Source organism: Rhineura floridana, chromosome 6, assembly GCF_030035675.1.
Source record: "Rhineura floridana isolate rRhiFlo1 chromosome 6, rRhiFlo1.hap2, whole genome shotgun sequence".
NCBI lineage: Eukaryota > Metazoa > Chordata > Lepidosauria > Squamata > Rhineuridae > Rhineura > Rhineura floridana.
Genome location: NC_084485.1, coordinates 92,207,624 through 92,220,395, shown reverse-complemented (window position 1 = coordinate 92,220,395; position 12,772 = coordinate 92,207,624). Strand labels below are relative to the sequence as shown.

Genomic DNA, 12,772 nt, shown 5'->3' with positions numbered 1-12,772 from the left:
CCATTAGAACTGACCCTTTAATCACCAGGATTTGAAGATTCCCCCCACAACTTATTTCAGAACTAGTTAGAATTGTGTAACGAACAATACCAACCTTTAAGTTTCCTTCACCAGTGAGAAACAGTGAGTAGCCAGCATCAGTAGCTAGCAGGCCCACAAACTGCATTGAGGGCCGCTGTTTAACAAATGCTTCCACAGCTTCATCAGTAACATGCTTCCTCCCCGAAATGTCCAAAGATAAGAGATTGGGTAATATGTCTTTCTGTTCCAACAAACGAAGTGCAATATCAGATGTGAACTGCTTATCGTCCGAAATGTCAAGATGATTCAGGAATTTTAACTCTCTTATGACATCCAAAATCTGAGTGGTTGTCATTTTCAAGCATTTCAGGTGGTGCATGGTAAGAGACTTGAGGCGATCCTTACAGGTGAGTAGTGCGGTTATGTCAGTGACTGAGGTGTTGGATATATCCAAGCTTTCTAATCTTGGAAGCGAAGCCACATCAGCCAGATCTTCATTGTAAAAGAGAACATTAGTAATGCTCAAAGCACGAAGACCCATCAGCTGACTGAAACACCTTTCATAGGGATCTTCCAATGAAAGAGTTAATGAGTTCAGCACAAGGCATTGAAGGTTTTGCTGGATCCATTTATTGCTGCCTAGTCCACTGATGATGTCTGTGATCGTAATGTCTGGATTCACTCCAGTAGCATCAAGCTCCACCAGCTTATGGTGGCAAAATGCTTTCCGAAAAGCCACAGCAGAGATTTTGGCTTTCCGGATACAAGCTCGTTTCAAGCGCATCTGATTGCCTCGAAAAATGCCAACCGTTGCTTCATTCAGCAGACCTAGGTTGGGAGAGAAGGACAATAATCAGATCTATCACAGATCTTTAAAATTGGAAAGAGGGGGTGGGTGGAGAGGGAGATACCATAGCTGAGAAATTCCCATTTCAACTTCGGAACTAGGCCTAGAATAGAAGGAAAGGGCAGGTTTGCCAGACAAGAGGAGGAGTCATCACCTGCCGTAGGTGTGAGACTGTGCTGGGACCATCAAGGGGCAAAGCTTTCCCACCTGCTTTGCCCCCTCACCCCTGCTCTCAGTGACATTTTTCTGGGGACTGTCCTTTACCAGGAAGATGAATGCTTTTGGATAGCTGTTGATGCTTTTTAGAAATGCTATAATTTTGTTAGTTTGAGTTTTCGTAAATTGCATTGTTCTTATTTGTATTTTGTATTTGTGTTTTTTATTTGTGTGTAAGCCGCCTTGGGGGCCTTTTCGGCCAAAAGGCGGCCTAGAAATAAAACATAACATAAAGCATAACATAACATAAAGCATAGCATAACATAAAGCATAACATTCCTGATTCTGAGACCTTTCTTCTTTTTTCCTTTGTGAAAGAGTGGTATCAACAGGCATGTCATACTGGAGAACTGCATCATGATCCTATTTTTTGCCATGCCAAGCTTCACCATGGTAAATGATTGGATTGCCATACAGTATCCAGCAGGGTACCAACGACAGAGCAAATGGCTACTCAGGTCTTTACCCTACTACTGAGATCTATCCCGGTGCTTGTACAACTCCCACCAAACTAACATATAGTCTCAGCTGTGCAGTGCAAGGGGCTTTTTTGTGTGCTGAGAAGGATATATGTGAAGAAGGAACAGGGTAAGGAGAGATACCGAAACATCTACAGAAGAGTTAGCCAAGCCCTAGACATGCTATTTATTATTTATTATTTGATTTATATCCCGCCCTTCCTCCCTGAAGGAGCCCAGGGCATATAAAGAATATCACTCTGCACCCAGGATTTCTTATAGCACAAAGGAATTTTCAGTGGTTAACCTAGAAGAACAATGTGGCTCTGTCCTACTTGTCTAGTGGCCAGCATGCCTTTTGATCTAATGGCCCAAATTTGGCTTGTGATAGCAGTTAAAGTAGCCCCAGAGAACTGTGTGACAAGTTGGAATAACACAGTGCCCTATGCAGGTAAATCAAGGAACAGCTCAAATAATGACTTTTCTAATATTCCTCTCTATCGGAACCTCCATAATTACTAGATCCAGAAGCATTGCTTTACCATGAAATGCCATCGTCCGCAGCAATCGATCAGCCACTTCTTGTGGAAATATTCCAGGCTCTTGCAAACACAATGTCCCATCTTGCCTTTCTGTACAAAACTTCTCTAGGTCAGAAGTTAGGTAATTCAAGCAGATGTCAAGCAGAGAATATGGTGAAGCCTCTTCCTGTTATAAAGAAAGAAGACAACTACTATTATACAGTTTGCTAAAAAAAAAAGTCATAGTCCATCACAGATCAAGTCATTTGCACCAGGGAGCAAGCTCCCATCACTGTCAAATGGGTCTGGGTGAGGAAAGAACATTTCTAATCACCACTAAAAGGATCCTTTGGAAGCAGAAATTGGACTTGGAGGGTATTTGATGGCAGAGTTCATACTGTGACAATGATAGGAATAGTCATTTACACATACATGTAAAAGGGTGAGACAATATGCATTTTGTTGGCTAAATGAAGGAATTACAAGTTATGAACTTATTTGTTTTCAGAGTGAAAATGAAGCTGACTAACTCATGGAGGATACAGCTATCAATGCTTCCTAGCCATGATGGTGATGCACTACCCTGAGTGTCAGAGGCACTATACCTCTGAATACCAGTTGTGGAGAATCACAAGTGGGGACAGTGATGCTGTGCTCCTGTTCTGCTTGCAAGCTTCTCAGAGGCAGATTGTCTCATCCCTTATATATCCAACCAATCACTGCATTCTGCAGGAGAGGGGACCTGCAGATACCTTCTTACCAGGAGATCCGAACTGGGCCTTTAGTGTAGTGGCACCTACCATTTGGAACTCCCTCACCTTACATATCAGACAGGCACTTTCTCTGTTGTCTTTTCTGCACCTATTAAAAGCTTTCCTCTGTCAACAAGCCTTCTAAATTGAGATTTTTTCTCCTAGGCATCGGTATTAGATTTGAGAGCGAATGAAATAAGTAATGACAAGTACTTAATCATCAATATCATCACCACCACAGATAATCAGTTGGTCACTATGAGAACAGGATGCAGGACTAGATGGGCCTTTGTTCCAATTCAACAGGACCCTTCTTATGTAGCATTAGGCCCAAGAAGGATGAGCGGGCACAATATCTCTATTCTATCCTTCTCCAACCCTCTATTCTATCCTTTCATATATATCTACCAGGGAATACCCCTGCCACTTGCTTTCCTTGTCTCAGACCTAAAGGCAAGGATTGAGTTGGCTCAGCAAGTACTCCTGTTCTGCTCCCAACTGTACTCCCCTGCCCCCCCAATCCTTTCCATAATATGTAATGACTTTCATTTGCTTATATAAGAAATATATAAATGGGCAACATTGACTGCCCATTTGCTACCAGGCCAAGTTCAAGGTTCTAGTCTTGGTGTACAAAGCCCTCTACAGCTTGGGCCCAGGATGCCTGAAAGACCGTCTTATCCCTTATATACCCAGTTGATCACTGCGCTCTGAAGGTGAGGGCCTCCTGCAGAAACCATCTTATCAGGAGGTCCATTCCCCACAACATAGGAAATGGACCTTTAGTGTGGCGGCACCTACCCTGTGGAATTCCCTCCCTTTAAATATTAGACAGTTGCCATCTCTGTTATCTTTTTGGCGCCTATTGAAGACCTTCATCTTTCAACAAGGCTTTTAAGTTGAGACCTTATTCCAGTCTGCGTCTGTGTTGGAACTGCTTTTTAGTATGTTTTTAAACCTTTTTTTTAAATAAGCAATATGTTTTTAACCTTTTTAAAAAAAGATTCTTGAAAGCTTTTTAAAAAAATGTTTTTAAATATGTTTTGTTTTAATGTATTTTAAAGTCTGTTTTGTTTGCCACCATGGGCTCCTGCGGAAGGAAGGGCGGGATATATACAAATAAATAAATAAATACAGGGCAATACAGCCAACATATAAAACATCAATAAAATTCATAATAAAATTCAGGGCAAGACCATCAAAACTAGTATTTGCTATCCTGATTTTTTATTTACTTCTGGACAGTATCATACTGTATAGTAAAATTGAAAAGCTACACAACTTTTAGCATGGATAACTGACAAAATTTTAATAGCTATGGACAATGTTACAGGGATACCATAGCATAGAATGGGATTTAAGAACAAGATGTAAAGAAATCCCACAATTTTGTGCAGGATCTACAATCATGACTAGTTCACTAGGAGTAACATGTTCAATAAAACTGGCTCAAGCATTTTAGAGCACTACAAGACGTACTCTCCTGTGGATTATGGCTTTTAAGAGGGATTCAGGTGATCATTTTACAAGCTCATCTTTCTCCTAGTAGACCCTAGGAAGTTTCAGTTTCCATGTCAAATGTTAGCACTTAAACAAGCTTTTGAAGTCTTTTAATAAACTTGCTGAAGTAACATGTCAGAAGACATATGGAAGAGACACAATGTGGAAAAATTACTCAACTTCCCCTTTGAAATATAGCAACAATGATGCCTTAGCTCTTGTTTCTTTTCCAGTTTCCATTGTTCCATGCTGTACATATCATACATAGTAGCCAAGATAATAAAGGAAAAAAACTTAATCAAGGACTATAACTTCAGAGCGCTTTCTTATCCCACAAGGTTATTCAAATTATTTTTACTTCTTTATTTTTACTTACATATCCCATATGAAAGCCTGCCATTTTCAATTCTTTAGCTTTCACCAACTTAAGGGAATAACACAAACACTGTGAATCACCATCACCACTGACAAAAAGCAGGCGCAGTGGCCTAGCACATACCTCCCAGCCAATTTTAAAAATAGTAGTGCTAATTCCTTGCCAGCGCACTAAAGCACTTCCCTTTTATTTCAGTTTCAATATCTTCTATTCTTTTGTTTCATCTGCCTCAGATAAGCTTCTTGATGAACTCAAATGAGCTATTAAACAAAATATATTCAGCCTTTGCAAAAAACATGTTAAAAGGCACAGCAAGTGCAGTTCCCATTAATTTTACAACAGGATCTCTCTCAGCTACACACCAAAGTGGATTTAAACTTCAATCACAATGTCTCCTTAAGAGCATCACTGTTCCTTCATAAAAAAACTGCTGAGTTTCTATATATATATATATAGAAGGGGGGAAGAGAGAGAAAGATTGAAATTATGCAACAGAGAAAGAAGCACTTCTTATTGCTAGAATAAGAAATAAACAATACAAGATTACCTGGAGTTATCTGCATGGCTGCTGCAATCACTGTGCAACCCATACACTGCATAAAAACAGCTTGTGGTCTGGAGATTGTACCCATAGGTCACACAGGAATATAACATTTCTGGTGGTAGCGTACCGCTACCAGGAATTTCTCTCGAGTTGATTAAATAAGCTACAGTGAATCAGCAAGGTGGGTCAAAGGTTAGAAACAGGGTGGATCAAGAGGAAAAATTCAGTCTATTGACAGCAAGTATGCCTGGCTCACAAAATTACCAGCATTAAAGACACATTGCTGCTTGAAAAATCTAACAAAGGTAGATCACTAATGACTATCTAGCCAAAGGATCTTCTCAGCCCATTTTTCAGTAACTTGGGAGTAGGCCATGAACATCCATTTGATCAGAAAATACAAGTGTTTAGCCAGTCTGACGAACATTAATATTTCAATAACTTTATACAAAGAATGATAAAACAATAGTCTCACAAGCTTCAAACCTATAGTATTTATTTATTTATTTATTAAATTTATATACCGCCCCATAGCCGAAGCTCCCTGGGCGGTTCAAAACAGTCAATATCAAAATACAATAAAACACATTTTAAAACAAATTCAAACAGTAAAAATGGCCTTCCTTAAAAAATGTTAAACTTAAAACTTTTATAACACATATTAAACACATATTAAAACACATATTAAAATGCCTGGGAGAAGAGGAAGGTTTTAACCTGGTGCCGAAAAGATAGTAATGTTGGCGCCAGGCGTACCTCATCAGGAAGACTATTCCACAATTCGGGGGCCACCACTGAGAAGGCCCTTTTTCTTGTTGCCACCCTCCGAACTTCCCTTTGAGTAGGCACCCGGAGGAGGGTCTTCGATGTTGAGCGTAGTGTATGGGTAGGTTCATATCGGGAGATGCGTTCCACCAGATATTGTGGTCCCGCGCCATGTAAGGCTTTATAGGTTAGAACCAGCACCTTGAACCGGGCCCGGAAACATATAGGCAGCCAATGCAAGTGGGCCAGAATAGGTGTTATATGTTCGGACCGCCTGGTCCCCGTTATCAGTCTGGCCGCTGCATTTTGCATGAACTGCAGTTTCCGAACCGTCTTCAAAGGCAGCCCCACGTAGAGTGCATTGCAGTAATCTAATTTAGAGGTTACCAGAGCATGGACAACTGAAGTGAGGTTCTCCCTATCCAGATAGGGGCGTAGTTGGGCCACCAAACGAAGTTGGTAAAAGGCACTCCGTGCCACCGAGGCTACCTGAGCCTCAAGTGACAGGGATGGTTCTAAAAGAACTCCCAAACTACGAACCTGCTCCTTTAGGGGGAGTGCAACCCCATCCAGAACAGGTTGAACATCCGCCACCCGGTCAGGAGAACCACCCACTAACAGCATCTCAGTCTTGTCTGGATTGAACCTCAGCTCTCATCCAGTCCATTGTCGCAGCTAGGCAACGGTTCAGCACATTGACAGCCTCGCCTGACAAAGATGAAAAGGAGAAGTAGAGCTGCGTGTCATCAGCATACTGATGGCAACACACTCCAAAACTCCTGATGACCGCACCCAGGGGCTTCATATAGATGTTAAAAAGCATGGGGGACAGAACTGACCCCTGCGGAACTCCATACTGGAGGACCCAGGGTGCCGAGCAGTGTTCCCCAAGTGCTACCTTTTGGAGACGGCTTGCCAAGTAGGAGCGGAACCACTGCCAAGCAGTACCGCCAACTCCCAAATCAGCGAGTCTCCCCAGAAGGATACCATGGTCGATGGTATCAAAAGCCGCTGAGAGATCAAGGAGAATCAACAGAGTCACACTCCCCCTGTCTTTTTCCCGACAAAGGTCATCTTACAGGGCGACCAAGGCTGTCTCCGTGCCAAAACCGGGCCTGAAACCCGACTGAAATGGATCCAGATAATCAGTTTCATCCAAGAGTGTCTGGAGCTGGCCGGCAACCACTCGTTCTAGGACCTTGCCCAAAAATGGGACATTTGCTACCGGCCTGTAATTATTAAGGTTTCCTGGGTCCAGGGACGATTTCTTCATAAGTGGTCTTACTACCGCCTCTTTCAGGCAGCTAGGGACCACTCCCTCTCGCAATGAGGCATTAATCACTTCCCTGGCCCAGCCGGCAGTTCCAGCCCTGCTAGCTTTTATTAGCCAAGAGGGGCAAGGATCCAAGCTAGAAGTGGTTGCACGCACCATTCCAAGCACCTTGTCAACGTCCTCAAGCTGTACCAACTGAAACTCATCCAAAAAATCAAGGCAAGACCGTGCTCTGGACACCTCATTCGATTCAACTGCTACAACATTGGAATCCAAGTCCTGGTGGATGCAAAAGATTTTATCCTGGAAGATGCAAAAGATTTTATCCTGGAAGTAGTTAATTAATCGTTCTTGCAGGAATATGTAGCTTATAAAAATAAGTAGACCAGAGTTTTTGATAGCAGCAGTTGAACTACCCACAAGCTATTTTAGTACTAAGACCACGATTTCGTCTTACAAAACTTTCCAGCACAAAGAAACATACCAGCAGCACTGACATATTTCAGTTATAGAATTGAGAAGGAAAGTGAAGTTTTTGTGTTTTTTCATGTTGATTTTTAGATTTGGTATACTTTGGGGGGGTATATACAAGTTATGGATAAAGGGTGCAATCCAATTTGCATTTATGCTGAGCTGAGGGGAGTTGGATGCAGCAGATCTCCAGCTGAGCTGGCTGCGTCCTGGCTCAGCCAGGCTATGCCAGTCTAAGTCCCTCTGCCCAGCTGAGACTGGCGTAAGTGGAGCTGGTGTAAGTCCCCAAAAAGGGGTGTTCTGGGGGCATGTCGGGGAGGAGCTGAGGTGAGGGGACTTAGGCCTCATCCAACTCATGTTTGAAGCACTCCTGCAGGTTCCAATTCAGGCAAGAGTTATGCCAGGAAAAGGTCGGTCTAATAAAATAAATACAATAAAAGTAAAATGGAGAGGGCTTACTCCCTGATATGGGTATTTAGGAGAGTGGGCTTTTACTTTCTGGTCCCTGTGCACAGCTGCTGGCCGAGCTGACATTCAGTCAACCCAGAGGCTCCTGCGTGTCAATTGGATGTGACAGAACTTTACACCAGCTCCTCTCGCGCCAGCACCACTTATGCCAGCTTCCCCTGAGTTGGATTGCTCTGTAAAAGAATAACAAAAAACCTTGAGAAAGAATGTTTGGCAGAACACGTTTAATTAACGGCCCCAACAGATTCTGTTTCCTTACATGGAATAAGGAAAGTCAGAGGCTATTAGCATTAGGATATTCTCAGTACAAGCCTTCTATTTCGCCTACCCTTTAAGCAAAACATTGAGAAAGGGAGATTGAGAAAGTGGTGTTTTACAATCTCCAACTCTAAAAGAAATATAAGTTCATAAGTGTTGCTACTTTAATGAATGTATTGATGGCATTAATCATGGCATTCAAGGTTGAACGGTTTTGGAGGATAAGGTGATAATGCAAACCGCTGGTTTCTTGAAAACAGATTTAAAGCACGTTCACACAAAAGCTATGCACGCAAATCAAGAGCAAATCTACAGCACAGGAATCATCCTTGTAAAACGACAGGTACCTTTTTCTTCCCATGTAAAGAAGACAGGCATCCATCAAGACTGCATTGCTACAGGACCAACCCTAGCAGCCCTTGATAACCCAATGCCCATGACACAGGTTGCTAATAGAATGCATGGATCAGGTGTTAATTCTCTAAAGTACAACCAATTGGACTTTCCTTTGGTCAGGCTGGTTAACATTGCCTTCTCAAAACAATTCCAAGCACACTTCTTTGTATATTAATCTTTATATAACATAAGTAAAATTAAGAGTTTTAGGCAAGTGCTTTCAGAATATTTATTAAACACATATCATTACTTTCTTATGTTATGCCAAAGCGCACAACTCCCTGCTTAATTATATAATAAAGAAAAAACAGCCATTATTTTTAGTAAATGAACTATAAATTGTTTATAAAATGTTTCCGGGCTAGATTCAAAGTGTTGGTATTAACCTATAAAGCCTTATACGGTGCGGGACCACGATACCTTGCGGAACGCCTCTTCCGATATGAACCGGCCCGTGCACTACGTTCTGCTACGAAGGCCCTCCTCCGGGTTCCAACTCACAGGGAGGCCCGGAGGGTGATGACAAGATCTAGGGCCTTCTCAGTGGTGGCCCCCGAACTATGGAACAGTCTCCCTGAGGAAGTACGCCTGGTGCCGACTCTGCTTTCCTTCCGGTGCCAGGTCAAAACCTTCCTATTCTCTGAAGCATTTTAAGTTACATTGATCTAATTTTAATAATGTTTATTGTATTGTTGATTGTATTTTAATATTATTTTGTTATTCATTGTATTTTTATACTATTTTATGTTCACCGCCCAGAGAGCTATTGCTAGTCGGGCGGTATATAAATTTAATAAATAAATAAATAAAATAAATAAATTGATCTATGGACACCACCACAGCATTCCCAAATTCATTAGAATTGTCTAAAGCCTTGTTCAAAGCCTCGCTGAAATGAAGTAATTCTAGTTGTAATAAAGTTGTGAAACTACTGAATTGAAATTTTACATCTGGGGAGGGGTGCTTTCAGAAACATGGTACCCCCACCACACACACCTACAGACTCTACTATGTGATTTTTGCCAAACATGTAGCTCAATTTTTAGAAGAAAGAGTCTCTCAAGAAGTAATGTAATCAAGTCCTTAAGGTTCAAGATAAACTTTTAAAAATGAAATTAAGTGTCTGGGACTGGCAGAGGCAAGAATATTTTAATCTAGTTCATCAGTCTGTGCACATACACAGTTCTTCAACAGCCCACTTTTAAAAAATTATAGTTACACAAATTAACTCCTCTTTGCACAAAATGCCTTATAGCTACCTTGCCAGACAAATAAATATATTATATAAAAGACCTCTCAAATATTTACCATGTTTTTGTTTCTGCCTGCTAAGAGAACTGGTCTTTTGTATTTCCCCTTACACACACCTGCATCTAGCAGCCACACCATCAGACCCTTATACATTATGTTTATTCAGAATAACCAACACTCCTAATTCTAATTTACATTCACAAATATAGATTAGAACTCTCACATTACCCATAAAAGTGCAATGAGAAATAATCAAGTTTTAGCATACAACTACAATTAGATGGCATCCATCCCCACTGCAACCTTGTCCCCTCCACTCTGCTAAATTTACAGAATGTTTACGGCAAAGATCTCACTCTTTGCCCAATTATATGCATTTCAAGTTTATGCAGTCGAGTCTTCCTGTCTTAAAGTCTGCTAAATGAGCTTATTTTTCTAATCTGATCATTACCTACGCAAGTTCACCTAGACATTTCTTTTCAGTATTCAGCTCCCTGCTTTCATCCTTCGTACCTTTCATTTCTCTTTATACTCTTATCCAGAGTTTATGTTCTTCCAATACCAATCTCTTAGTTAGACCAAAGATCATAAGCGTCATCTCCTGCCTCCATCCATTTTCTTTTGGAGCATGTCATCTTTGGAACTTATTTCCTCCAAAAATGTCAGTGATTCAGTCCCTCTTATTCTTTAAGCAGCACCTCAAAAACATAGCTGGTTTTCCAAGGCCATCTCTGAGATTTTAACTTCCTTGCTCCTTTTTTCCTTAGCAAACAATAACAAAACCCTGGATGCAACTTTACAAATTTTTGTAATTTATTATCTAAATTTTAGATCATAAGCCTGTGGGCAGAATTTGATATTGTTTGATTTTGTTATATGGTGTAGAGAGCCTTTTCTAGGTCCTTAAGATATTATTATTGTTGTTGTATGACTTTTTAAGATGGTGTTAAGAGGCACTCCATGAGGTGCTCTGTGCATTCTTCATGGAAACCAGTGCATAGTCCTTGCTTCTGGATTACTTAGTTTCAGAGCCACTCTCTGATCTGACATTTATAGACAAATCCACAAGATCACTCTTTTATTCCAGAACTACTACAGTATATATGGTTCCATGCTCACAATCATTAATCTAGAATAATGTACAATAGATTAGAATGGCTATTCCCCATGTTAACGTGCAATGGAAAAACCTATTCTTTTTTATCACTGCTTTTACGTAAAATGGATATTATAGAGTTGGAAAAGGTTCAGAAGAGGGCAACCAGAATGATCAAGGGGATGGAGCGACTCCCTTACGAGGAAAGGTTGCAGCATTTGGGGATTTTTAGTTTAGAGAAAAGGCGGGTCAGAGGAGACATGATAGAAGTGTATAAAATTATGCATGGCATTGAGAAAGTGGATAGAGAAAAGCTCTTCTCCCTCTCTCATAATACTAGAACTTGTGGACATTCAAAGAAGCTGAATGTTGGAAGATTCAGGACAGACAAAAGGAAGTACTTCTTTACTCAGCGCATAGTTAAACTATGGAATTTGCTCCCACAAGATGCAGTAATGGCCACCAGCTTGGATGGCTTTAAAAGAAGATTAGACAAATTCATGGAGGACAGGGCTATCAATGGATACTAGTAGTGATGGCTGTGCTGTGCCACCCTAGTCAGAGGCAGCATGCTTCTGAAAACCAGTTGCCGGAAGCCTCAGGAGGGGACAGTGTTCTTGCACTCAGGTCCTGCTTGCGGGCTTTCCCCAGGCACCTGGTTGGCCACTGTGAGAACAGGATGCTGGACCAGATGGGCCACTGGCCTGATCCAGCAGGCTCTTCTTATGTTCTTATGTATGTGTCAAAGAACAACAGATACATCTTAAACATTCTCATACACATTGTTTTCTGATATCAAAACTATAGTTTGACTACTAATGTTAGTCACTCACACACAAAGTAATTTTTAATTGTCCTCACTTACAAAGTAGTCATAGCAGATACAATGTCAAAGCTGACAACATAGCCTTAAAGAAGCTTTTCAGGTAGCACATAAATTATGCCTGCTCAGCTTGTGATGCACAATGCCAAATTCAGACACCCAGACACATATAGCTCAATAGAGGTGCTGTTTTGCTATGTGTCATGAACTGTAGAGATAGGAGGACGTCAAACACCTACCAGGTCACAGTACGTTTTTGGTGGATTGACCATGCGAAGGTGACCAAATGTAAAGGGTTCCTGAACAGTTAGGAGTCATGTAAAAGCAGGTATTTCAACAGGTACTATTTTCCATACCCTTGCATGATAAACCATATGTGTCAAAGCTGTCTCTTCTACAGAGCAGTTCAATATGAAGAAGCCCTGCCTTCATTAGCACCTAGTCATCATATTACCACAGTGGACTTCACAGACTTTTCCTTCAGTGGCATGGTATTAAAAATGTGCTTCTTTTGGAAATACCTGAAAGGAAGTCGTTTTAAGATGCACTTCTATGTAGGTGCTGAACACTACACAACTACAGATTCCAATATGTTACTGCAGCCACGTAGAGGCTGTTGTGTTAATGTAGCATGGCAGTACTAGAAGCTGCAGCTATAATGTGTCAAAGGAGCTTGTTAAATGAGCCAGTCCTATAGTGTGTTGGTAGACTGTCTCCATAATCATCATCATAGTTG

General features: G+C 41.2%; 1 protein-coding gene across 3 annotated transcripts in view; it reads right to left on the bottom strand.

The window, feature by feature from the left end:
• The window catches only part of ZYG11B (zyg-11 family member B, cell cycle regulator), a 43,019-nt gene that overhangs the window by 23,238 nt on the left and 7,009 nt on the right, over nucleotides 1-12,772 (bottom strand). For all 3 annotated transcript variants that reach the window (XM_061633002.1, XM_061633000.1, XM_061633001.1), the window contains exons 2-3: nucleotides 2,085-2,250; nucleotides 95-849 (exon numbers count right to left, since the gene is read on the bottom strand). In XM_061633002.1, the coding sequence (XP_061488986.1) occupies nucleotides 95-849; nucleotides 2,085-2,250 (921 nt within the window). The remainder of the gene's footprint in view (nucleotides 1-94; nucleotides 850-2,084; nucleotides 2,251-12,772) is intronic.